The sequence below is a fragment of the Miscanthus floridulus genome, chromosome 1 (genome assembly GCF_019320115.1).
Source record: "Miscanthus floridulus cultivar M001 chromosome 1, ASM1932011v1, whole genome shotgun sequence".
Lineage (NCBI taxonomy): Eukaryota > Viridiplantae > Streptophyta > Magnoliopsida > Poales > Poaceae > Miscanthus > Miscanthus floridulus.
Window position 1 is genome coordinate 184,210,373 of NC_089580.1, and position 27,790 is coordinate 184,238,162.

The 27,790-nt window shown below is 44.0% G+C and overlaps 4 protein-coding genes across 7 annotated transcripts; all 4 read left to right on the forward strand.

Annotated features, from left to right (window-relative positions):
• Positions 1-6,645: 6,645 nt before the first annotated feature.
• LOC136504895 (uncharacterized) lies at positions 6,646-10,957 on the forward strand. 4 transcript variants are annotated; one of them, XM_066499957.1, is made up of 8 exons: positions 6,646-7,048; positions 8,074-8,128; positions 8,833-9,154; positions 9,439-9,506; positions 9,644-9,848; positions 9,958-10,054; positions 10,168-10,250; positions 10,672-10,957. In XM_066499957.1, exons 2-8 carry the CDS (start codon positions 8,108-8,110, stop codon positions 10,677-10,679), a joined length of 804 nt encoding a protein of 267 aa, XP_066356054.1. In that variant the 5' UTR covers positions 6,646-7,048; positions 8,074-8,107; the 3' UTR covers positions 10,680-10,957. The 4 variants fall into 4 exon arrangements, 3 of the variants coding, with proteins under 3 accessions (XP_066356054.1, XP_066356037.1, XP_066356044.1); XR_010771014.1 differs by lacking the exon at positions 6,646-7,048 and adding an exon at positions 7,643-7,827 and having other exon boundaries at positions 9,644-9,844; XM_066499940.1 differs by lacking the exon at positions 6,646-7,048 and adding an exon at positions 7,650-7,827.
• A 402-nt stretch (positions 10,958-11,359) lies between these two features.
• Positions 11,360-14,613, forward strand: LOC136504917 (plant-specific TFIIB-related protein 1-like). The gene is made up of 3 exons (XM_066499973.1): positions 11,360-12,013; positions 13,346-13,504; positions 13,592-14,613. Exons 1-3 carry the CDS (start codon positions 11,387-11,389, stop codon positions 14,402-14,404), a joined length of 1,599 nt encoding a protein of 532 aa, XP_066356070.1. The 5' UTR covers positions 11,360-11,386; the 3' UTR covers positions 14,405-14,613.
• A 342-nt stretch (positions 14,614-14,955) lies between these two features.
• LOC136550692 (small ribosomal subunit protein uS10c-like) lies at positions 14,956-25,814 on the forward strand. The gene is made up of 3 exons (XM_066542297.1): positions 14,956-15,223; positions 15,432-15,488; positions 25,338-25,814. The coding sequence occupies exons 1-3, from the start codon at positions 15,032-15,034 to the stop codon at positions 25,647-25,649; spliced, it is 561 nt and encodes a 186-aa protein (XP_066398394.1). The 5' UTR covers positions 14,956-15,031; the 3' UTR covers positions 25,650-25,814.
• Positions 21,746-25,329, forward strand: LOC136550682 (uncharacterized). Its single transcript, XM_066542293.1, has one exon. The coding sequence runs from the start codon at positions 24,016-24,018 to the stop codon at positions 24,877-24,879; it is 864 nt and encodes a 287-aa protein (XP_066398390.1). The 5' UTR covers positions 21,746-24,015; the 3' UTR covers positions 24,880-25,329.
• Positions 25,815-27,790: the final 1,976 nt, after the last annotated feature.

Below are 27,790 nucleotides of genomic sequence, written 5' to 3' on the forward strand. Positions count from 1 at the left end.
GGCCACGCCCGCGCGCGCTGCAGCATTTCCAGTTTTCCACTGCGACTGCGTCAAGGCGCCGCCACCCTAGCATCCTCCGGCACCAGCACACCACGCTCGCGTGCCGCCCGCCGCCCGCCGCCACCTCGTCGGCTCGTCGCTCGGTCGCTGTCCCGTTCCTCGGCGCATCCATAAGCACTGCTCAACTAAACAGTTATTTAGATACCGTGTAAACGCTATACGGTGGTACGCTATTTTCGTTTAGGCCTCATTCGGTTGCCACAGTTCCTGGCCAGAATCATTCCTGAGCTGCGGTTTCTTCAATAGTTTGAATAGCACCGGAACCAATCCTGGCCAAGAATGGCCGGGAACAGCGTAACCGAACGGCGCCTTAATCAGTCGTTTCGCTCGTTTACTATTTAGTGTTTAGGATAACATTGGTACGGAGCTTGTTTGCAACTGCGAGTTCGTTCTCTGTTCCTGAGATGAGATAAATACGCCGCATGTAACCGCCATTCTTCTCTTCTGCTTACTTCTGTTCCTGAGGTAACAAAACCGCAGGTTGCCAGTTTGTACGCACACCACACATACATACCGTGGACGACATCATTTCTTTTCTATGTGACCGAGACTCTATAGACTTTGAAGTACTCAATAGCGAACCGTGATCTGGACTTATGCTGCTACCATATATTTTTTTTCTACTGGTCGTCACGTCGATTTTGACGTCGCAACACACGCTAGCCAGCAGGGCGGCTCTGCTAGGCAGCCACCACCACCTTGTTAATCATATATGCTACGCAGCGCGTTGCTACTACATCAACCGAGCTATCACGTACTCGTACGTTCAAGCGTAATCCTCACGCCTTTATTGCGTCCATAAGGTGATGATCAAGGATCTGCAAACACACACACGGCCTGATCAGATTGTGTACGTGGCCTTCGCCCAAACGGAGATATATATCCGTGCAACTCGTGACTCACGGCACTGCCACGCGCCCTGCCCGTTTTGTAGCCACGAACCACGGCGAGCGAGCATCCAGCGGTCCAGCCTTAAGCTCGCCGAAGCCTTTGCGTCGAGACAGCGGCGATCACCTAAGGCCGTCGCAGGCAGTCCCCGGTCGAGCTTCTGTATTCTCTGGTCCCTGTTCACCGGCAACAAGACAAAAGCTGGGTGGCTTCTTCCATCTGCACCTTTATGCGTGAACAATGTTGCACACACTCGCGGTCTTTCCTTCCCTGAGAGAGAACTGCCATCACATTGGTAGTAGTAGTTACTTTTGTTGAGTGCAAGTTAATCAAAGACGCTGCAACCGACAAGTATATTATTTCCTCTTCCCTGCTCGTCAGCAATAACAAGACATTTAGCTTGTTTCCGCGAACCTGACCGACTTGTCAATTCAGTTTCGTCGGGTATTATTCTGTGACAGGCACCCGTATCCTGTGCGGTCGGGGACGACGGACCGAGCCCGAGCCGGGCGAGAAAACCGGTGAAACACCTAGGCCGCACCGCAACGGAGCAGAGCGGGGACGGTGGTCCACGAAAGCGCAGCCGCCGAGTCCTCGAGCGACTCCGGGCGTGTGTGTGGCGCAGAGGCGGCCCGGCGTCTCCGCATCCATCCAGGCACTGGTGGACTCGCCGTGCCGGGCGACAACGACGCGACAGCGCCGCCGGCCAGCGAAAGGAGGCGGAGAAAGAAGCTTAGCTTTAGCTTGCTATTGCTATCCTTGGCCCGCGCGGACGCGCGGTTCGCCTACCTCGTCCCTCTTGTCCATTTGCCATCACTGACGCTTGGAGCTTACTCCACCGCCTTTATTCCCGGTTCTTTTCACGGCGATCCGTCCCTCACCGGGGATCGCGTTCGGACGGCTGCACCGGGTTATTGACTCTCCTCGCGCGCCGGAGCAGGGATTAGGAATCTTGCACCGTACCGTGGCATGCATTTTCTTCAGAGGTTCAGAACCACCAATATGCCTATCTTTCCCGGTGCATCGGGGGTTCAAAGAGTCCGGTACCTACCTTCGCCCTCGACACTATAGGACCACGACGTTAAAAATCTGAAACTTTCGTGCTCCAACCAGTTGCTCCCGTACACGTTGTCTCCCAGTTCACTATCGGAGCCATCTTTCCAAGCTAGAAGATTGGAACTTTGGAAGCATGGATCCACACACCGTGGTTCAGCTTTAACAGCGTGTTTCTCCACCCACATTATAGTATTATTCTTTACTTTACTTTCAATCAGAGCACGCAGGTCTCTCAATAAGCAACCATTTTGAATGGTTACCCCTGCTTCTCAAGAAAACTCTAAAGGCACAGCTTTGTCCGGCTTACTAGGATCATTATCGTACTCGTACCTGAGTTCTTCCCACCATGTCAGTAGAATCATGACGATTGACGAGGATGACAATCAGGCAGGCATATGCTGATCTTTTCCACTACCAGAGGAAGCAGGACCGAAAATATCTTGGACTGATACAACGCTCACCCTTTTCTTTATTTGAGTTATTTGAGCAGCACTGCACTGTGAACATCATATCGTTGGACTGATGCAACTGTAAGCTTCTTTTCAGTGGGGGCAGGCAGAATCATGATGTCTGATTGATTGTGTAACAATAGACGAGTTAGACGCTGAGGAAGACAATATATATAGATGTGGCTTTTGCAAGGGGAAGGATAAGATTCACTCAACAGTTGTCGTTTCTGCACTATCGGATGCATGGCCATTGGCCAGGCCATTCTTGGCATGCTGCAAAAGAGATGCTTGAGCTCAACTACACGCATACTACACCGATTGGAGCAATGACCGATTCGGCAATTAGCAGTGCTCAATTCCTTGTGCATGATGATCTGGATCCCCTGGATATAGATATGCTGAGAAAGATCACCCCCGTTGAGCAATCCGGAGCTTAGGAGCGAGACGTGGCATACATGCCTTGTGAGAGCACCAAAAGGACAGTTCTGATTTGCTCTACGCTTTTGCCCTTTTGATTGATCATCATGCCTTTTTCACCCCTCTGATCCTTTTGCTCTGATGTTATGTATGCACCCGTGTCCCTTCGATGCTGATCCACGCTTCCTCTACAGGTACGTATGTGCTTCTTGTGTTGGGGGCTTGGGGCCAGAAGAAGAAACCAAGAAAGCATGAGTTCATCATGGTTTCAGACCAGCTGCCATTATCCCAGCAAAGGATCGGAAGAGGTAAAGGAACAGGACATATGCAGGCAGTAAATCTGAAGGATGCCTTCGTGTGATGCCTGCAATCTATGGAAAATCCTGTGACGATGACCATCATTCTGAACCCTAACGCACAGTGATTGGACGCGGCAGCTCAGAAACCGTATAATGGCTTCTAGGAGAGATGCGGGCCATGATTTCACGCATGATGAACCCAGAAGTTGGAGGAGAAGAGGTGGAGCCCGCTCCCAATGCTGGACCCTGGAGGCCGTGGCGACTGGCGAGGTCGAATTCGACACGTATGGACCGGCACCTACTAGTAGTATCTGTCCATCGATCCAGGAAGATTATATTATGCGGCACGCACCAGCAAATGCCTGATCGGATCCCCCCCCAAAGACAAAGAAAAGAAGAAGCCTGATGCTGATTAGGGATAAGCAGCGGCCACACCGCGTGCGTGTGAATTCAACAGAATACAAAAGGGACTGAACCGCCCATCCAATCCAATTGCGTGGATGCATCCATCATCATCCGGCTGCAATGCAAATGCATCGCTCGTGTATTGTAATGCTGCTTGTCTTGGGCTGGGATTCCGCTCTGGTTGGAGGCCGGCCGGCAAAAAAATCCGCGGCGAGAGGGATCGTCAAACCGAGAGTGGCTCCTGCACTAACAGAGCTTCCCCATCATCTCATTATCATATCATTGCGCCTAACTCCGCCGTACTGCGTGCGATGCGATGCGCACGCGTGCACACAATGCCTTGCCTTTGCTCCTCCCGTGCCTGGAATTCCGTCAGATCAGCTTGTCGTCTTCGCCTTCCTGTGCTGCCGATAGGAAAGGAAAGGGAAGGGACCGGAGAAGGTCAGATCGGTGCTGCATGTGCATTTCACGCTTGGCGGCTAGTCTGCAGCTTGCAGTGCACATGGCTGTACTGTATGTGCGTTGCATTCTCAAGTCTTCATATCAGGGTACTGAATGGCGGGTGAGGCCTCTAAATCTCATGTGAAGTAAGGACTGCAGATGAATAGGTTATCTGTCCTCTCGATGTACACGGCTGCTAGGAAACGCAGCCATCTGAGCCTTTTGTTCTCTTTCAGCGCCGCTTTCAGCTGTCACACTCGACGAGTTAACAGGCTGAGAAAAATATCTCGTGTTAAAACCTGAGAGGCTGGTCTCCTTCACGGGCGGGTAATTTTAAGCGAGACTCCATATATGTGCTTTGACATAGGATTTGTTGAAAGTAGAAAAACTTTAATTTTAGATGCGTTTTGTCAAAAAAACTGATGTGCTCACCACTTCCTGCATAATGCATATGTGTTCATGTTGTAACCATTCTACTACTTTGTCCAGTTAAGCATTATTTGGATAAATTCGTCGATCGCTCTCAATATATGTGGATTAGAGTAGAAAATAAACTAATCTTCTGTCTTAAACTCTTAATCCCTTTCAATACATATGAAATTAAGAGGATTGTAACATTTCCAAACAAACTCTTAGAGCACGGACTGCTTTTTTTGACAGGGCCATGACTGAAACAAACAAGTACGCCCGATATATAAAATAATATGTATTCCGCACCATTCGACATCCGAAGACGCGCAAATCGCAGTATATATTCTGTAAAATTCAAACTGCGCTTTTCATACAACTTGGGTATCCTAAAGTGCAGAACCTAATCATCTATAGCATACACTATGTTTCAAGGGAAAAAATCAACAGGGTACAAGACTCTTATATGGTGGGGACACGTGATGCTGTAATCTGAGGCAGGAATATCTAATCCAAGCAAATATCTCAATACCATTATTGGGATAGGTTCCAAGCCCACTAAAAAAAAAAAAAGCGACGCTAGCGATACGGAGGCAAACACGAAAGAAATCGTGACCATGACGAGCATATACGCTCGTGTGCTGGAGAAATTAAATCCTGACGCCTTGACAATTGACACAAGTGCCTCTATTTGACACCACTTACACTCGGATAGTGTGCTAGCAGAATGCCGAATTTCAGATCAGATTCTTCCTCTCATATTGTGGCAAGATGGTGCCATGCCTCCGAAGTTTGAGGTGACTTTTTTTTTTTGAAGTTTCTTGTGGCTTTATGCCTGTAACCGACAAGGTTAGGGCGTTGGACCCGTAATTTAGCCCACAATAGCCCAAGCCCATGGTGCGGTTTTCTTCTTCGGTTCATCAGGTCCGACTACTGGTCGAATGCACCAACTACTACTCTCTTAAAGAAAAATGTGCTTTTGCCGTCTAAGGGCTTGTTTGCTTTCCATTGCTACTAAACTTTAGTCACTTTAACTACTAAACTGTCAAACAAACTGATTAAAAAGGAACTAAAGTAGTTTAGTCACATTAGTACCCAAGGAGGTGCTAAAGTGGGCTAAAGTGTCCAGTGGACAGGGGCTGCCCCTCATTATTGCTGGTCTCTCACCCTGATTTGTGCATTCATTAGGAATAGTTTGGTCTTCGTTGAACTGCTTTAATGGCCTTTAGTCACTTTTAGTCATTAGAACCAAACATGGGTGACTAAAGTTTAGTCATTGGTTTTAGTAGCTAAATTTTAGTCATGGGAAACCAAACAGGGCCTAAAGATAATTGTATATGACTACATAAAAATTATTTTTTTATAAAATTTGACCAACAATTAGTCAAATTATATTACAAGTTTAGAGCATAAATCTTATATGAATATATATGTGTTCAAAGTGTTTTTGAGATGCATGATTCTTATATAAATATATATGTGTTCAAAGTGTTTATGAGATGATATTTATCTTTTAGCAATTCATTACATATACAGGAGTTAGCTTTTTTTGCAGAAAAATGTAAAAAAACATTATTTTTTTCTTGCAATCCAAATGGGCCTAAAGGTCAAAATCAACTTTACAAGACTTTTCCTCTTGTTAAATAAGCTTACTAATTCTGGAAGAAGGAAGTATCGTTATTGTTCAAGTTTGCTCCTCGAGCTTTAGAGTTATCTCTATCAACTCACAAAATTGTTTAAATAACCCCCCTGCTTTAGTTTTGTTATTTCTAATTAAAATCTTGGTAAACACATGGCAAAGGCTTTTAAACCACAAAAATATCTATAAGCTTATGATTTTTTAAGAAAAAAATCCTACTAATAGGTCGGGATACTATAAATCAAAAGAAAATATTTAGAGCTCCTGTAAATATATGTAGCAGTTTCAAGAAAATATATTTATCCTGACAAACTATAAAAAATATTTAGAAGTTTTTGAAAAACATCGCAAAAACATTAATTTTTTTTGGAGGGAATCTAATAAATGTCAAGTGAATTTAGCTCGTGAGCCGGAGAATCAGCGGCCCAACATCTAGCCCAGCAGAAGCATCCAAAACCCAACTGTTGCTAACCCTTGAGCCCAACTCGGCCACTCCCTCTTGCGCGTAGCCCAGAACCCACGGCGGCGGCGACGCCCCCTCTACCGCCCAGATCTCGCTGCTCGCTATCGTAGCTCGTAGGCCGTGAGCCGGAGACATGGGCGGGGGCGGGGCTGCTGGCAGTATGGCACGGGCACGGGCACGGGCACGGGCTCGATCTCGTATCTTGGTTTGCGATTTCACCAGGAATAGTCCCCGTCCCCTTCCGGCCGCCAGATGCCATACGCTCAGGTCACCACGGCGCCTCCCGGCGTGTCGACGACCGGACTCATTGACTCCAAGGCTCACGGGCATTGGCTTTCGACTTCGAGTGGGGGAGTTCAGATCGCGACTTCTCTCTCTAGCAGCAGGACAGCAACTCCTCCCCCAAGTTCTGCCTTCGAAAAGGGAAAAGGCCGTAGCATCCGCCTCCACGCCCGGCGCTGATGCTGCCGTGACGCCGCCGGGCTCGGGGGAAGCGCGGCGCCAGCGCGTCGCTTGCCAGCAGGTTTAACTCGCTCACTCGCGCGTTCCTCCCCTTTTCTCTCCGTAAAAAGCTCCTTTACCGGCAGGGTTGGCCGTGCCTCTGTTCTCCACGTGAACGGGGTTCTCATGCCAAGTATTCGTGGAAACGTGCGTGTAGCATTTGAATTTTCTCTACCAAGTGTTCGTGGAAATGTGCGTGTGGCATTCGAATTTACTCTCGGCCCTCTCAGGCTACAGTGAGTCGGCCACCTCTCCTTCACTACTTTGCCATCTTTATTTTTGTGGCGATGATGTATCGCCTAATCTGCTATCGTCTTTCTTGAATGTACAATATTGATGTGTCGCCTAACCCGCTAATCGTCTTTGAATGTACAATATTATCACACCACGTGTTTGGTGTCGTTACGTAGTTTATTCTACACCTGCTGCGGCCACGTCATTGCGAGCCTTAAATAACTAAACCATGTTAGGAAGAAAGAAGAAAAATAAGTGGAGAAATTTAATGTAGAAAGCGAAAAGGAGAGGGGAATCCTGTGAAGCCTCTCATCACGGCTCGTTCGTTGGATTGGTTTCTGGGTTGATAAGTCCGGCTGATGCTGGTTTGTTGTGAGAGAAGCCCTGGTTGAAACCAATCAGATCTTTCTATGACTACTACAGTTTTTGCCTAGTCCGACATTCCAGCCCTGGCCACAATTAGGTTTCTCTAATTCGACTGTCACATGCACCTGGTTCTTGTTGCTCCCGTTGTTTCTTCCTCAACCTCCCGAGCTCAGCTGCGACTGCCATGGATTCCAAACCGATGTTAGTTTTCTTGCCTGTCTCACTTTCTGTTCTGTTTCTCCGTGCTGTTTGCTGGCCTCTCTTGTTTGTTTGTTTGTGTTACTGTTGATTTGATCTCTTGTTCTTGTTGAGAAAGCAAGTAGACAGGTAAAAGGAAAGGTTCAGTACAATTTGCAATAATTTTGACATTCGTATATTTGGGTATGATGCGCTCTGCCTCCATTTTCCCCTTTTCTTCAGAATAATTCTCTCATTGTTCTTGTTCAGGGAAGCATTTGTGGCAAGTGAGGCCTCCGTCTTCATGAATCAGCCCCCTCCACATGTATGTATGCTGATGAACTGGTCTCCTTTTCTGCTATTCTTGCACCTTTTGCCTCTTATTTATAGGCATAAGACTGATTTTAGGAGACTTCAATCTAGTCGGTGGAAGGAACATCATAGAAGAAATAATATACACTTCTTAGCCCATGGCTTTCTTTTATTTTAAGTTCACTTTCTTAATAAGGTTTCTCTGAGTCGCGCATTTCTTACAACCTTTGCTGAAAGTTTATTTAACATTTTTTATCACCTTAGCTGAAAATCCAGAAGTTTCCAGCTCTGTCAAGCTTCAAAGTATGGCGACAGTAGCAGTCCTGTTTTAATTAATGCAAAACCCTGAAATTGTTTGCTGAGTCTGAGATATATAATGGAATCTGCACTAAGTTTATAACAGAGGTTTCAGGCTCAGCCATATCCTCAGTCTTCATGTGTTCGCTTAACAATTGAGAGTTGAAATTTATGAGGTAATATTATGATACATTAGCAATATGAATGATGCGATGAGGCAACCGCAGAATTATCAGTTTTTGTCATGCAACCCCAGAACAGCACTGTTGCATGTTGACATCGTATTTCAGTTACTTGATTGCATTAAGTTTTAGGATCTAAATATTTCTAATGTTTTTGTATCTCATGGATATATTTCTATAATCCTTATTGCATTCTGTGAGAGAGCATGACAACTGTATTTTCTCTCTGTACGTGCAGATGTCTAGACCATCAATTATTATCAAGCTCATTTTGGGGTTGCTGTGGACCATCACCCACTTAGCAATCAGCTTTTTAAATTTATGGTCTCATCTGATTTATAGTCTAGAATGCTATCTTATTTCATCTGGATTGTTGCGGAAGTATCAGAATCTTCATCTGGGTAGACTGAAGTGCTTGGCTATTGTGGTAGATAGCAAAGAAGCTAAAAGTACTGCGAAGGTCAAACAACTGTTATGCTGGCTCTCATCTATGGGTGTGAAGTACGTATGTCTCTATGACATCGAGGGTAAGACAATGAGTTCAACATTTGAATTGCAGGGTATGGCTGTTTTCAGTCTGAAGTTTGTTGTTGACTACTTATCTGCCTATATGATCATTCCTTTTCTGTAAATAAATGTGGTTCATTAGAAATCAAATGACTACAAGAGGCATTACAGAGCTGTCATAACCTGGGCAGAGCAAAACTAACTTTCCTGTCATCCTTTACATGTCATATTGTGATGTTTTTAGTTGACAGATGCACAATCTTTTTTTCTTTTGAGACCTATAGACTGAATCTAGCACGTACAAGATTATCTTACACTATTCTATGTTGCATCATAGGAGTACTGAAGAAATCATTTGAACCTGCTGTGAATGTTTCAAGAGATAGGACTGCAGGAGAACATTTTGTAAGCTGCACTACGGAGCTTTCTGCTACTCCATTTTATATTAGGATCTTACTTTTGTGTATATTCTCTACTGGTATGCTTGTCCATTTTGTTGTTGTTGTTTGTAAATCTGTATTATGATTCATGGTGACATATAGGGCATTGGAGCAAACATTAAAGATCTACACCGTAGCCAAAGAGAGATGGTGATAGACTGTCTTTCTGGTTCTGATGGCAAGGAGGGTATTGCAAAAGCAGCCAGTTTACTTTGCTCAACTTACTTCAATGGTGATACTCATGGAGATGGCAAAAGGAAACCAGCATTTACAGAAGCTGACATGGCTAGTGCACTGAAAGCTGTAGGTATGCTTGGAAAAGTCACCCTTTTCTGCATGCTTTGTTTCATATACTTATTTAGTTATTTATCATGCTTTAATGACTTTATCACTTAAGTTCTGACTTCATCCATTAGGTTGTGGTGGACCAGAACCTGATCTTCTTCTCATGTATGGTCCTGCTAGATGCCATTTAGGATTTCCTGCATGGAGATTACGGTATACTGAAATTACGTAAGTTCTTTATCAAAACATTAATATTCCTAACTGCGAAAATAATCATCACAATTGACAAATCTCCAGGTATATCACCACAATTGACAAATCTATAATATTTCTTGTTCCAGGTATATGGGGCCACTAAAATCAATGAAATATGGTGCCATTGTGAAAGCCTTATATAACTTCTCAAAGAAACACCAAAATTATGGTAAGCTTGCTTTTCCATATTTGCAATGTACTACACTGAAATTAACCTTTAGCGTTATAACTTCAACATTTTCGGCTGTGTCATAAATTTTTCTTCTTATAGGAGTTCTAGCTAATATTTTTCTTCTTATCAGTTTTGCAGATACGCTACACTAACTAGGGTTGCACATGCTTTGTAAATGTGCTGGCAACATGAGTGTGCTCTGCTCTCACTTTTTCTGTGGTTCCCACACGTCTTGTGAGATCTGAATATCTTAGGCATTAATGTGTATCTGGTGAGATCTAAATATCTTCGGCGTTGATGTGTGGAAAACAGTGTCCCTGAATGTGCTAGCACATTTTGATGCCTGATTAGTTAGTGATTACTGATTAGGAATAAATATTTGCTCGTTTTGGCTGACTCCAAGTCTTTTCCATCTCAGGGAAATGATAGCTGATACTGGTTTAAAGAAACCATTTGATCATGGAGAAACAACACCTTGGAGCTACTCTACAGTCTGCACCCGTTAGCTTCTGCTGCTGCTTACTGGAGTACAGAAGTACTTAACGTTACGTTAGACATTACCATCGACACCGACTTCGTGTTTGCTTGTAACAAGATCAAAAGTGTGTTGTCGATAGAACATACATACGGGATAACATCCCACTGTAAAAGTACCACCCATAGCGATGAGCAATGAAAGAACCACAAGAAACCTAACCATCTCATCTATTATTGCCTGTGCTATGATTCCTAATGATTTATCTGCTTTTGTTGGATTACTACGGCACTGTCCATGTCAATCTTTAAAAAGGAACGATGTTGAAAATGAATTAACTTGGGGAATGGAATTAGAAGAAATTGCTCTATTCGCTTGGCTGATAAGCCATGACTACTATTGATTGATTTGTTATGAGAAAAATATTATTCGTTGATTGAAAAATAAATAAATATGGCTTATAAGCAAACGAACGTGGCGATTTAGCCTCGTTCTGTTTGCTTTCAGCTGGGACTGGGAGAGCCTGGTACCGAGTGAGACTGACCGGGCTCGTCTCTGGCTCTCTGGTCTCTGCTCTCTGCTCATCTCCAACCTTGAGACTCGAGAGCCCACCAAACCCAAAGCCCAGGCCTCTCCGTCCCTGCCCGGCCGTCCCCCCATGTCGTCGCAGTGCCCCTACTGCCGCGCGTCGGGGCCGGCGCGGTGCGCGACGACGCAGCCGCCGCTCTCGCGCGCCGTGTCCGAGTGCTCCACCTGCGCCCGCATCGTCGTCGAGCGCCACCTCCACACGCACCCCTTCTTCCCCCTCCTCCCCTTACTACATCCGCTTCCCCTAGTCACCCCCGACCTCGCCACCGCCGTCGATCCCGCTCCCGCCCCCTCCCCCGGAGACGAAGATGACGAGGACCCCTTCCTCCCCGCGGGCTTCGTCTCCGCCTTCTCGGCTTTCTCCCTCGAGCGCCACCCCGTCCTCGCCCGCTCCGCCTCCACCTTCTCCGGCCTCCTCGCCGAGCTCGAGCGCGCGCTCGCCGTCGACTCCGCCGCCGCGGCCTCCAATCCGGACCCCGCCGGGCCCATGGTCTCCGTCGACAACCTCCGCGCCTACCTCCAGATCGTCGACGTCGCCTCCATACTCAGGCTCGACAGGGACATAGCCGACCACGCTTTCGAGCTCTTCAAGGATTGCTCGTCCGCGACCTGCCTCAGGAATCGGAGCGTCGAGGCGCTCGCGACCGCAGCGCTCGTTCAGGCTATCCGCGAGGCGCAGCAGCCTCGGACGCTGCAGGTTTGTTTGTGATTCGCACACGCACGCCATGTGTTTGTTCTATTGGTCTAGTGCAGCAGAGATGGGTATGCCTAGCTGCGAAAGCATAAGCATGCGTTTATTCAAACAATTCGTATTTAGTACTGGTTATTATATGGATAATTATAGTTTTGGAAACACCAAATCTTGCTGTTACTCTAGATTTGACTTCTTGGAATTGGGAATTGCGTGAGTAAACTCAAATATGCTAATGGATTCAATTCCAAAAGATATTACTGGTTATTATATGGATAATTATAGTTTTGGAAACACCAAATCTTGCTGTTTCACAAGATTTGATTTCTTGGAATTGGGAATTGTGTGAGTAAACTCAAATATGCTAATGGATTCAATTCCAAAAGATGTGCTACTTTCCAGCATACTCCCTCCATCCCAGAAATAAGTTTGTTTTGGACATGATTTAGGATACCAAGGAGTGATTTATTGGGGTGTATTTTTCCCTGTCTACCCTTATTAAATAGAGTTGCGGGTATCCTCCATACAACAAACGTTTCCAACTGAAGTGGTAAGCACACCGCGGCCTGAGGCAGGAGATCACAGTTCAATCTCTCTCAGCCTCTGTTTTTTTGCAGAGCTCCCGATTGCGCGGGCTGCTGGCTGCGTTAATTACGGCCCAGGAAACGAAGAGGCGAGTTAATTACTGCCGAAACGAAGAGGCCGCGCCGGGGGCAAACTAGTCCCATTTCAGCTTGGACCACAGAAAACGAATTCATTTGTGAAAAAGCTCCAAAGCTTCAGAACGGATTTTTTTGTGGGATGGATGGAGTATTGAAATAGCCCACCAAAGTCACCGAGTTAATTAGTGTTAGATCACCGGAATTCAGTGTCCTTTTAGCCATCATATGTAGTTATCTACCATGATGTTGTGCTTGCCATTAACATCGATGGAAAAAAAAAACTTAGTTACCTCACTGTATGTAGACTGATGTTGTAGCTAATACTTATCAGGGTATCTTTAACCCTGTTTCGAATACCTGAATTCATCACAAACCATTTTAATGTTGCTTCATTGACAGCCAATGAACCAAATGCTTGTCCGCTTGGTTATGTTTGATTTTTTTACACAAACTCTTGATGTAGCATGCATTTTCGCTTAATGCATATTGGTTGATTAGACATTGTCTGCTACTTAGGCAAGACCCAAGAGATCTCTATGATAACAATCTACCTCAGAAATAGATAGCAGGAAAAACTTTTAAAATACCTGACAAATATCTGAAACTTGGTATACTATTCATGTCACACTAATTTTATCAATCACTACCAATTCACCTTCTGCTTCTATTTGAACAGGAAATCTCTACTGCTAGCAATCTTCCTCAAAAAGAGATAGGAAAATACATCAAAATACTCGGCGAATCTCTGAAACTGAGTCAACCACTTAACAGCAACTCAATAGCTGTCCATATGCCCCGATTTTGCAGTTTGCTCCAGTTGAATAAATCTGCTCAGGTACCAGATGATCTGAAAAACCTGTTACTGAAGCATTATGCTGAAAACCAATATCCGTTTTTAATATATTGTATGTCGAATCTTCAGGAACTTGCAGCTCATATTGGTGAGGTGGTTGTTAATAAGTGCTTCTGCACACGGCGGAATCCCATAAGTATATCTGCTGCTGCTATCTACCTTGCATGTCAGCTTGAAGACAAACGCAAAACTCAGGCAGAGATCTGTAAGGTTACGGGCCTCACAGAGGTCACACTACGCAAAGTGTACAAAGAACTGTTGGAGAATTGGGATGATTTGCTCCCCCCTGACTATACACCTGCCACACCACCAGAGAAAGCTTTCCCCATGACCAACATTTACTCAGGGCGCTCAGCAAGTGGCAAGGATCTGTATCAGGATAAGATATTCGAGAGTATTAAGCAAAAATGCCCTGAGCCTGCAGAGCCTGACCACATGGTCATCGTGAAAGAAGAGGAAGACAAGAAAACAATTGCTCTTGGTCGTCCACCTACAAAACCTGAGGCTCATGCGTTAGGCAAGGTGTTCCGGCCACCAAATGCCCCTTTCTCAACATCTCCTAAATCTGATCGTGACAAGACTGAAACTAGCGTTCGTGGGTTCAACCTTAATGAGGTATCATGTGCGATGGATTCTGATAGAACAGACATCACAGTGAAGCCAACTTTCGGTGATCGATTGTCGAATGAATCGAATGCGATTCCATCTCCCAACAGGCAGCCTTTACCGTGGCAGCTTAAGCAGGGGGCGCCTGCAACTGGTCCATCATATTCAAGGCTTCGCGAGCAGCAGTCGGGCCTGGATCTTGTAGCTGCTCTGAAGGGAATTGGGAAAAGGAGTGCTGGGGATGGTGGTGATGGCCGGGATAGAGAAGGGAAGTGAATAGTTGGTTCTTTGTTTTTGTAGATGTATGTCTGTAGTAGAGTTAGTTTGGCCACCTCTATGGCTCTTGTCATTCTGTATTTCTTTTGCCTCCTGCCGAGGCTGTGAAACGTTACTCCAGATGCTTTAGCTTCTGTAGTAAAGTTTCCGAATTATTTACCTGACTAATTTATCACTATGTTTCGTGCAATGAAATGTAGTTCCTGTAATCCTATTATTTGAGCACTGGTATGCCCGTATGGACAGTCTATCCAGGCAAGAAGGTAACTACTGATTGTTCCTTTCCTTCAGACGATGAAGTTTATGCCAGCCAGATCGACACCGTAACTTGCATAGTTTTATCTGAAGTCACAGTAATATCCAATTCCATGATCTTCTTTTCTGAGCAAATCATCCATGATCTTCTTTGAGAGTAATGCTAGAGGAGATAAAACTCATCCAAGTTTGCCCTGGAGCCGGCAAAAATCCAGACACCTCGCTTTGAAAGCAGCAAAGCTGGAGGGGCTCAAGCGCAAATGCCCCCCGAATCGGATAATACGCTGCGATAGCGAGAGGTCTTCCAAAACCCAACGCGGCGAACGGCTACTGCTCCTTCCTCATCCTCTTCCCCTCTCCCTCCCCTCCGCCATGGCCGTCCCCATCTCCACCTCCACCTCCTCCACGCTCCCTCTCCTCTTCCTCCATCGCGGCACCGCAAACCCTAGCCCCGCGGTTCTCTCCTTCCCGTCCTCCCTCCGTGGCGTGTCCCTCCGCTCCCAGGCCGCCGTCGCACCGCCTGCAGAGACCCTTTCTGACGACGCCATCCCTGACGCGCCACCGGTACGTGACTATACTGATATTGCCGTGTGGTTTCGAGCACGTGGAGTCCAAAACCTGTGAGTTTCATGGTGGCGGACCGGCGTGTAGCGGTGTAGGTATTCGCGGTTCCAGGAATTCCGCGTGGGCTCTGGGGGTTACAATCGGCATTGGTTCAGTTCGCACCCGTTAGACCTTGTTCATTCGGTGACTAAAATCGATACTCTTTCAGGAAGGGGAGGGGACGGGAATTCCGTTGCCATCGTCGATTGGGGATGATGGGGAGCAGGTACATTTCCTAACAGCTAAAAATTCCCAAATTATGTTACTGAATCTTTTGTTCTAATATTGTTGCTGCCATGATCGATTGAACTGTGAAAAGTTATTACTCCATATAACTGTTGATATTTCTAGGATCATTAGGAGCATAGATCTAGCCGGTAGAATGGTTCTATTCGGGATAAAAGACGCATCACATCTTAATACATGTAGAACTAGAGAGACATAGAGGGAAAGGAGAAGGTGTCGAACCTGACACCATGGAGGGAGGTCTAGAAGCGTCGGCCATCTCGTTCGTCGGTGAAGTCTGCGCACGGGCAGCGACGTTCGGGGAAGAGATCGATGAAGCCGCCGACGTCGGTGGAGCGGGGCGGCGCGGCTGGTGGCTTCCCGTCACTGGCTGCGCCCCTCTGGATCGGATTAGGGTTTAGGTGTTGGGGGGAGCTCGGCTCAGACGAACCTCGTGACTTTGAGCCGCCGCCCCCACCTCTTTTTATTGCGCAGTGTGACAGGGCCCCCAGCCATACTGGGCTGGGCGTCCCCGATCAGGACGCAGATCAAAGGCCCAACTGGGCCGTTGGGCCCAGTTTGGGATTGAAGATCAATCTAACAATCTCCCCATTGATCTCCTACCATCTTTCAATTTCATATTATTTACTTTTGTTCATTTCATTACAGATTAGTGCATAGAGCATGTTTCATCGTCACGGTCAAATGCCGATAGATTTAATAACTACAACACACCACTCTGTTCTGAAATAGATACTTAACTTTGAGCCTTCTTTTGTCCAGGAATTATAGGTTTTCCCTTAAACCCATGCCGGCTACATGTTCTCTGAACACGTTGGGTGGTAAGCCTTTTGTAAGCGGATCCGCGAGCATCTTTTCGGTACTTATATGCTCAAGACTTATGACATGATCCCGGACTTTATCTTTCACAACATAATACTTTATGTCAATGTGTTTGGCAGCACCACTTGACTTATTGTTGTGAGCATACTATACTGCCGGATTATTATCGCAGTATAACTTAAGTGGTCTATAGATGTCGTCAACCACCTTCAAACCGGGTATGAACTTCTTTAGCCAGTTCACCTGCCACGTTGTCTCATAACACGCTACAAACTCGGCATACATTGTGGACGATGTAGTGATGGTTTGCTTTGAGCTTTTCCATGAAATAGCTCCCCCTGCGAGAGTGAATACATATCCAGACGTGGATTTTCTATCATCTACCGCATAATCAGAATCTAAATATCCCACTATATGGAGTGAATCAGATCTTCTATACGTCATCATGAGGCCTTTCGTTCCTTGCAAATAATGCAAGACTTTCTTTACTAATTTCTTTACTAACCCGGTAACAAATGTCAAGTCAGGGCGCGTATATACTTGAGTATATTGCAAGCTTCCGACGGCTGAAGCATATGGAACCGCTTTCATTTGATCGATCTCATATTGGTTCCTAGGGACATTGAAAATCCCCATATCTGTCGTCCTTGACTATAGGAGCAGGTGATGGACTACATTTATGCATACTGAATTTCTTTAAGATTTTTTCTATGTATGTCTTTTGTGACAGTCCTTAATACCCCTTTCCTTCTATCTCGGTAAATCTCGATCCCTAGAACGAACTGAAGCTTCATCAAGATCTTTTATATCAAATTTTAAGGATAAAACCTTCTTTGTCTCTAGTAGTAGACTGACATCACTGCTAGTAAGTAAGATATCATCCACATATAGGACAAGGAAGATAAACTCCTCATTCTTAAACTTTGTATTAGACACAATTGTCCTCTATATTCTCTTTAAACCTAAAATTCCTTATTGTCTGATCAAACTTTAAGTACCACTGTCTTTAAGCTTGTTTTAATCCATCAATGGATTTCTTTAGGCGGTATCTCATTCGTTCTTTTCCTTCTATGACAAATCCTTTCGGTTGTGCCATGTAAATATTTTCCTCCAAGTCCCCGTTGAGAAATGTCGTCTTTACATCCATCTGATGTAATTCTAAATTGTAATGTGCCACTAATGCCATTATGATTCTGAAGGAATCCTTACATGAGACTAGAGAAAATGTCTCATTGTAATAAATCATTTCTCTTTGCGTAAAGCCTTTTGTCACAAGTCGCGCTTTATATCTCTATATTCCCTTGAGAGTTAAGTTTTGTTTTGTAGATCCATTTACAGCCTACTGTTTTGCCTACTTTAGGAATTATTTCTAAGTCCCAAACTTTATTGGCATTCATAGATTTCATTTCATCTTCCATGGCCTCAAGCCATTTTGATGAATGTTCATTTCTCATGGCTTCTTCAAATGAGGTGGGATCATCCTTCATTTGAAATTTCTCAGTGTTGTATACTTCATAGTCAGCAGGAATATCTGATTTTCTAACTCTTTGAGACCTTTATGGGCCTCCACATTTGGCACATCTTCTGTTTGAGGCTGTTGTTGCTCCGCCTCATGTGTGGCAATAGGTTCTACAGGATCCTGAAGAACAGATTCCTCATCGTCATTCATTGTTGCCACAGACGGAATAACAATATGTGCTGGCACCACAGTATCTTGCACTATTGGGGCAGCGACAGCGGGCAAGTGAGAAAAATAGGCTCATGAATCATCGGAGTGGGCGCATACACCCGCTTCTCTTCAAGGTCAATTTCTCGAGATACCATGCTTCCCCTCATCATTTCATCCTCTAGGAAGACAGCGTGTCTCGTTTCCACAAACTGTATGTCTAGTCTGGACAGTAGAAACGAAAACCTTTTGACTTTTCTGGGTAGCCAATGAAATGGACAACTTACTGTTTTGGGATCTAATTTCCCAATGTTTGGGTTAAATACTTTAGCCTCAGTAGGACTCTTCCCACACACGTAAGTGGTTTAGTGAGGGTACTCTTTCCTGTCCACAACTCATACGGTGTTTTGGACTACCGACTTACTTGGTACTCTATTGAGAATATGAATGACGGTTTTTAACGCCTCCATCCACAGGCTCAACGGTAAGGTGGAGTAACTTATCATACTACGCACCATATCCATCATGGTACGATTGTGTCTTTCAGCTACCCCATTCTGTTGAGGTTCGCCCGGTGTAGAATACTAGCCTACTATGCCATTCTCCTGTAAGAACCTTGCAAAAGGTCCAGGAACTTGGTCATATGGGGTATGCCGACCGTAGTACTCCCCCCCCACAGTCGGATCTGACTATCTTAATCTTTAAATTGTGTTGATTTTCTACTTCTGCCTGAAATATCTTAAATTTATCCAATGCTTTTGTTTTTTTTTTATTGGATAAATGTAGCCATAACGGGAGTAATCATCTGTGAATGTTATGAACGAATCATAACTATCCACACTTTTTACAGGAAACGGACCACAAATGTCTATGTAAATAATCTGTAAAATTCCTGCGATTCGTTTGACATCTTTTCTTAATTTTCTTTACATACTTTTCTTTTATGCATTCTCTGCATTATTCTAAATCTGAGAACTCTAATAGAGGAAAGAATATCATTCTTAACTAGTCTTTCTATTTCCTCCCTCGAAATATAGGCCTAAACGACAGTGCCATAATTTCGACAACGCATCGTGAGCTCTCTTTCAGTTTTCTGTTTACATCCGTAGACGATGATATATTCTCATTGTCGCACGCAATGTTCTCATCATCGCATAGCAACATTCACATCATCACGTAGTGATAACAAATAAAGCTCATTTTGTAAGATAGCAAGACCAACACATGCATTATTAAATGTTATCTTACATTTGCCATTTCTAAAATGGCAATCATATCCATCATTGTCCAAGCATTAAACACTAATTAAGTTTCTCTGTAGGGAGGGAACATAAAGTACATCTCTAAGTAAAAGTGTGAAGCCATCAGCAAGCTCTAGAGAAAGATCACCAACGGACTTTCGACATCTGCTCGGACTCCATTTGCAACTTTGACGTGTCTTTCTCTTCTTTGCGTAGTCCTCATCGAACGGAATTCCCTGTAAAGAATTAGCAACATGAACAAATGCACCTGAGTCAATCCACTAAGTAGATTTCGAATACTGTACATACATGGATTCATTTATGAACGTAATAATATTCTCACATTTCTTTGACATGACCATCTTTAAGTAATCGGGATAATCTTTCTTATAATGTCCCGTCTTCTTACAATAGAGACACTGATCTTTCTCTACTGTGAACTTGTTCTGTTGAGGCTGATGCAGCATGTGACCCTTTTCCTTTGGCTTTGAGGAGGATGTTAACATTATTATTCTTTTTCTTGTTGTCTAGCCATGAGTCCTCTCTAAGTCCCACTTCTCGGACTGTATGTTATAGTTGATAACAAAAGTGTCAAACTCTTTAGGCAAGGAAGCAAAAATCAGATGGATAAGAAACTCTTCCTTAAGAGCCAGATCCTTAGTATGTGCTCTCTTATGCCACCATTTTCAGAGTACCTCTCTGTCACCAGCTGCTTTATCAGCTGGGTAGCATATGTCTTTGAAGAGCTAGTGAACTGACTCTTTATTCTATCGAGGTACTTGGTGACGGTGTCATACTCTGAGATTGAGCCCACAATTGCAGGCTCAATCGTGTTCTTTATCACAGCCAAACATTTTTAGTTGACAGTGATCCACTTCCTATGCTCAAGGTCATAGGACATCTTTTGGGATGTAAAATCCCTTTCTCTGGTTGCCCAAGCGACATCAGCCTCGTTTGTCTCCCTCACCGGTGCCACAGGCTCAGTGGGACACGGTGAGGTGACTACCCTAGTCCACCTCAGCCAAGATGAAGGCCATGTCAATCTTTTTCTTCCACTTCATGTAGTTGTCACCTTTGAGAGTGGGGATCTCTTTGATACAACCCATTAAGTTGTATCCGCCTGAAAACACAATTCATATGGAGTGAGAACATAAACATAATAATAACAATTGCATGTCCTTAGTTTCAACGTTGGTCAAAATTAAAACATACAATTGTCCTCTACACTAATTCTATAGTCACCGTTGGGCAGAAATAGAATTAATGCATGACAAAACTCAGTCATAATATTGCCATTAATCAACGTTGGTTAGAATAATAACAATATTATAATAAGCTAAAAACATATTCATTTTTTAAAATTAAATTCTCCCGTTGGCTCGAATTTAATAATGAAAGTAACAACTTTAAAATACGCAGCGGACAACTGAACTCATTTCCTTGAATTTTACCCACACGAAAAATTCGTTTTTCTGATTTCTTTTGAGTCATTTTCCATTTTCCAATTTTACTGGAAAAAGGAAAATTGGGCTCCCTCTTTACTGCTACTGGGCCTGAAGCCGGCAATTCGGCTCGGCCCACCACCTCTGCGCGGCGCCCGGCCGCACCTAGGCCGCAACGTGGGCCTGGGCCGGCAAAGTGCCGCGGCCGCGCGCGCCCACCTAGGGCCGCGAAACGGCCCGCTCGATCTGAGCCGTCCGCGCCGATCCGACGGCCAGTCCGCGCGCGTCGCTCGATCAAAAACGCGACGGGCAGCGGCTCCCCTGAAAACCCTAACCCATTCATTCCCTCCCGTTCTCTCTCTCACGCAGCCGCGCGAGCCCGAGCGAAGAGCAGGCAACGACGAGGGCCTCGACGCCGTCGTCGCCCCCCTCGTCGGCGTGCGCGCTCCCCAGCTGGTGAGCGCGCCGCCGTCGAGCGGCCTGGCCGCGGTGCCTCCTTGGCCGAGCCGGCGAGCAGCGCCCCCGGCTCGGCCTTCTTCTCCCCGCACGCCGGAGAGCCGCGCTACGGCGGTGTTAGCAGCGGTCGAGGCAGGCCTCCCCTTCCCCTTCTTCCCCTTCTGACTTGTTCTTTTCGGATTCAACCGATTGGCGATCTAGGGTTAGGGTTTCGGGTTAGAGTTAGGGATTCGCTTTGTTCTTCTTCTTCCCGAATTGATTTCGGGTTTAGGGTTCGGTTTCGAGTGGACTTGAAACCAAGCCCTCCTTCTATTCTTTCTTTCACCCAGTTAGGGTTAGGGTTAGGAAAACCCTCTTCTTTTCTCAGATCCTGAACGGATCTACTCTGTGTTTTATCGTTCACCCGTTCTAGATCTAAAACCGTAGAAAACCTCGCTCTGGTACCATTGTTGATATTTCTAGGATCATTAGAAGCATAGATCTAGCCGGTAGAATGGTTCTATTCGGGATAAAAGACGCAGCACATCTTAATACATGTAGAACTAGAGAGACATAGAGGAAAAAGAGAAGGTGTTCGAACCTGACACCGCGGAGGGAGGTCCAGAAGCGTCGGCCATCTCGTTCGACGGTGAAGTCTGCGCACGGGCAGCGACGTTCGGGGAAGAGATCGATCAAGCCGCCGACGTCGGTGGAGCGGTGCGGCGCGGCTGGTGGCTTCCCGTCACTGGCTTCCGTCCCTCTGGATCGGATTAGGGTTTAGGTGTCGGTGGGGAGCTCGGCTCAGGCGAACCTCGTGACTTGAGCCTGCCGGCCCCACCTCTATTTATTGCGCAGTGTGACAGGGGTCCTCCAGCCATAGTGGGTTGGGCGCTCCCCATCAGGGCGCGGATCAAAGGCCCAACTGGGCCGTTGGGCCCAGTTTGGGATTGGAGATCAATCTAACAATAACATGTTTCTCTTTTATTGCTGCATTGTAGTGCACATTTTATTTGTAACTTGTATAATCACTATAAATGGAGAGGATGATGTACTCAGGGTATCTATGTAAGTAGCATTTAGAAATGGGTCAGGATGCAACGATGCTACTTGGCATGGATTACATTAGTGCAGTGAATTAATCCCCTTACTCAAGCTTTCTTTGGAGTGTTAGAAAAATGATAGACAATATCACAGTCAGTGCATTTGTTTAAGCCGTTATTCTTACTGTAAACTATTGTTCATGTGAGTGCGATTTGGACTTCAGAAATGTATGCTTTGTAAAAGTCCCATATCATGTTAGACAGTTTAGCATCCTTAATGCTTAAGTTATGCATAGTTACCAGCACACGATTGAAGAGACTATACATGAAATATCATTTAGTCTGTCACTCTGTCCTTCAAATCATTCCTATTGAACTGGAATGAGGATATCTGAGGGTCTATGGCGGTGTACCTTTCCAGATTCAACTTAGCACTTGAAAGCTTGCTTGATGAAACTTTCAAAGTTTTCTGCCTATTAATGCTCTATTCCTCCTTGGAATTATTTGGTGTACTTGAAAAATGGTGGCACCAAGTGTTAATCAGTATAAGAGATGTCCACATGTCCAATGGCCAATGCTCTAAACAAGTAGGGATCCAGAGCAGTGGAAAAAACAATGTCTAATCAGTAAGAGATGTCCACATGTCCACTAGTAGTAGGTTTATTCCTGTCATTTTTCGTGTGTTTTTTGGTTTAGTTTCCTGCTACTGTATGGTTGTTCTTTCATTCAATATAAACAATAGAGCAACTTAAGACACAGGGAGAAGGATATGTTTATTCCTTCTCCTTTGCTCTAAGTGCTTGAAGTCCCCTAATTAATTTGTAATAGGGAAAATAGGAACTCTCGCATTGAATCAAGATAAAGGGAGAAGGATATGCACTATTCGTTTTGATGGGACCTGATTATAAGGTGTTGATTAAAGGTCTATGCATGTACCACCATTGCTACAGTTGTACTAAATACAAGTATAGATAGTCTATCCTAGTTGTGCAAGCTGTCATAGGCATGCGAGTTTTGTGTAATAAGTACAATTGTATAAAATATATTAGAGACAAACATATGTATAGCAATATCTCACTTTTTTCTCAGATAAAGGAAAAAATCCAGCTTCATCTCTTGTGACCAAGAGAATCAGACCAATTATTACACCAAAATTAATTAATAATAAAACGTGGCTGACTCATGACTCAAGCCTGGTATTGTTTGGTCATACAAACGAAGCAAAGAAATACATAGCGGCCATCTCACGTGCTCGGCAAACACGGAGGATGCATTCCTTGCTGTTGCCACATCCCACCTCGCTGTAATTGCGCCCACTGCTGTAACAAAAGTGTTCCCCTGAACAGTTAGCAATATCTAACTGTGTGGTTGTGTTTAAAATTCGACAAGTTATGCCATTCCTCTTGCTTGTATAACTTGGAACCTCCTTGGTACTGTCCTTAAACTGTTGGAGTTCGAGTGGCTTCCTCCATTCTAAAATAGATGTTGTCAATGTATGTGCTCAACCTTTTATACTTGTATAAACTTATTTACTTTTCTCACATGGAAATGGTCAATTCAGAAAAAAAGGACAAAGGTGTGTTTTGAAGACATGTAAAAAATGACTATTAAGTACTCCCTTTGTTCCAAATTGTAAGTTGTTCTGGCTTTTCTAGATACACAATAAAAACTATGTATCTAGACACAGTATATACCTAGATGCATAGCAAAATCTATGCACCTAGAAAAGCCAAAACGACTTACAATTTGGAATGGAGTGAGTAGCAAAATAGAACAAAGCTAACACTGTATAATCTGCCATTGAGGTTACTCCTTACAATTGTATGTTTACTTTGCTGCTTCATGTTTCTTCTTGTTAAGCATGTCCATCATGAATATTTGTGTGCAGTTGTTGTATGGAACTGCTGGAAAAGAAATTGTTACAAGGCCTTGTGCACAGTTGGGCTCCTCTCATAGTGATTCTTTAGATGTATCACAAGAGAAAATAGTGATAATAAACAGATACGGAGAGAAACTTGTTGGTGTTTTGCATGAAGCTGGATCTAAGGACCTTGTAGTGTTGTGCCACGGATTTAGGTCATCCAAGGAAAGTAGAACTCTGTTAAGTCTTGCTGATGCATTGACATCAGAAAATATCAGCATATTTCGTTTTGATTTTTCTGGCAATGGAGAAAGTGAAGGTACTTTTGAATATGGCAACTACTATAAAGAAGTGGACGATTTACGTGATGTGATCCTACATTTCAAAAAACACAAGCGTGACACCCATGCTATTGCTGGCCACAGTAAGGGAGGAAATGTGGTTATCCTCTATGCATCCATGCATCACGATATATCTAAAGTTATTAACCTGTCTGGAAGGTTTAATCTGGAACGTGGAATTGGAGATCGTTTTGGAAATGATTACATGGAAAGGATTAATCAGCATGGTTTCATTGATGTGGAAGACAAAACAGGACGTATCATCTACCGCGTGACCAAAGAAAGTCTGATGGATCGTCTTAAGACAGATATGCACTCTGCAAGCTTGTCTATTGACCCAAACTGCAGGGTGTTGACAGTACATGGTGCTAATGATGATGTTGTGCCATCAGAGGATGCTCTAGAGTTTGATAAGTATATAAGCAACCACGAATTGCATATTATTGAAAGAGCTAATCATAGATATGCATCTCATCAGCTTGAATTAGCTGCAATTGTACTGAAATTTATTAAATCTAGATGAGGGTAGGTGGAAACAAACGCAGCCATGGCATACCCTTTTTTGCCCCAATATTCTTTTTCTGCCAATATTCTTTGTAGATTAATTTTAGTGAACTGTTTTATTGAACGTTTATATTTTCAGAATATTACTAGATTTGGCCCGCTTTTTATAATATACAGGGCAAATGCATACACTTGCCTTCACAAATTGAGCTTAACTAGCTTGATGGCATTAATGTGTCTTGACTCCTGCCAGCTATTAGTTGACTGCATTTTGTGGGAAAACATAAGCATGTCTGTTGCACAGGAAAATGAAGTTTTATAAGGTTTCTTTTTTCTATAGGAAACATATTTAAACATTATATGACCTTGCTCTAAATCAACGGCATGTTTTTATATCTTCACTGTCCAGTTTGCCTGCAGAAGTTGCTCATCTCTCTACGACTAACAACTCTTTTTCTGAATGTTATCTTTTCTCAGCTCGCACCCAAGCAGAAGATCAGAATCAAGCTGCGGTCCTACTGGGTGCCGTTGATAGAGGACTCCTGCAAGAAGATAATTGAGGCTGCCAAAACAACCAACGCAAAGACCATGGGTCCCGTTCCTCTGCCCACTAAGCGGAGAATCTATTGTGTGCTGAACTCTCCTCACGTGCACAAGGACTCACGGTTCCATTTCGAGATCCGGACTCATCAGCGGCTGATTGACATCATGTATCCAACTGCCCAAACAATTGATTCATTGATGCAACTCCAGCTCCCTGCCGGTGTGGATGTTGAGGTTAAGCTATGATTCTGTTGGAGCTGAAGTTTTCAAAGTTTGATGTAATGTGGTACTCATTTTCTGCAGCTTTTCTCTTTGATCCTTTTGTTGTCTGGGACTGAAAGAAATGTAGAGCCTGTACTAGGAAAGGTGTCCAGATTTGAATCTGTCTTGCATTTGAAGTATATTGAATGATATGGTTGTTGTATACGTGTATTGTACTGGCACCACTAAAATTTCTTCAAGCAAGTAGAATTTTATGACATCAGGACTGAATCAAGCGATTGATTGGCCAAATTCGTAAGCTTCTGATATAGGCTTCTCGTCCCAGTAGGATTGGTTGATTCGTCTGGATAAGCAAAATACTCATTCATGGTGGCTGCACTGATTCTGGGACTCAACAGACTGACGAAGCTTTCTATAACTTGTCAAGGAGACTTCTTTCTTCTTTTCTTTTGGCGGAATAACCAAATTAGTCCCTCATCTTTCGTCTCAAGCTCAATTTAGTCCCTCAACTTTTAAATTGGCCAAAGGAGTCCCTCATCTTTTTTTTTTTGTCTAAATTCGTCCTTGTGCTAATGTGGCACTCCACGTTGGCAACCCTAGTGAGCAAATGTGCTGGTGTCGCGAGTGTTGGCAGTTGGCATTGCTAGTGTAGGTAAAATTACTCCGTACTTTCACACTCAAGTTCATTGCATTTTGGTTTGAACAACATCATGCTAGGACATAATTGAGCACGGAGGATCTAACGACAAAAGAAAGAACATGATTCCTCCATCCTAAAATAAATGTCATTCTCGCTTCCCGAGGGGTCATGCGCTTTTAATTTTAACCAAATATACACAAGAAAATATTAATATTTATAGTACATAATTAGTATCATTAGATAGATCGTTGAATCTATTTTCATATAAACTTGTTTAGAGATTTAAATGTTGTTAATATTTTTTACAAATCTAATCAAACTTACGAAAGTTTGACCGTCATGAATACCACATCGATATTTATTTTAGGATGGAGGGAGTATGTTATTGATCCAAGGAAAATTTAAGTCCCTTTCATGACTAGAACCAATGCAATCTCATGTGAAATTAGTTTTAATGCATTGCATGGCTGCCAGGCTAGCCAAAGCTACGGTCACCACTAGGCTTTGCTGACTGGAACCGCTAATATGGAGCGCCACATCAGCGTACGGACGAAATTGAACTAAAATCGAAAGTTGAGGGAATAGTTTGGTCATTCTGAGAGTTGAATGACTAAATTGAACTTGAGACAAAAGATCCACCTTTTTCTTTTAGAGTGTCGTTTTTTCTGAAGAAAAGGAAGGCATAAAGTTGGTCTTTAGCAGCCCCAGCCTCCATAGTCCATGTTTCTACATCTTCTCTTTCCCTGTCCGAAACGATCGAGACAAGCGTTGCTTCGCGAGTAACGTAAATCCATAAATTATGCATCGGGATGGGAATGGCCCATATGATCTTCAGCCTGTTCGCTTGGTCGTAAACGATCGTAAATTTTCAGCCAGAACAGTATTTTTTTCTCACACCAAACCAGCCAGCAGTAATAATCCACGATCGTATCGGCACCTGCTTGTCTTCACGTTTCAGTGCTTTGGCCATCCTTTTCTTAATCTATCGGCTGCTTGGTCACTAGAAGAGTCAGATGCTAAAAGTAAATCTGATTAGGGCACTGAAGTGGCATATGCTTGTCTTCAGCTGTAGAGTAACCCAACGTCACCATCAACTTACTCATTTCATTACAGCACCATTTTCTGGATTTGTCTCGGTACGTTTTGAAAACCATAACATGGTTATATTATTTGAGTTAGATGACTTGAGCTTCTCATGCTAAAAGAAAAAATAGCTGTTTTTTCTTGATATATTAAAGAAAAAAAAGACTTGATATAGTAAATATCAAGAAATGTAAAAAGAAAGTATTTTACAATCGCCACATATAGAAAAACAAACCTTGATGTAGTACAAATACTTTATTTCTGGTGGTCGCACTGATCTGCGGATTCAAAAGACCATGAAGCTTTCTAATTTGTACGAAGGAGATTTCTTTCTTTTCTTTTGGAGTGTCTTTTCGTTTGAACTACAACTGATCAGTCCTCAATGGTGCCACAAGTGGCTGTAAGAATAAGAAGACATACAACAAAGAAAGAGGAGAGCTTT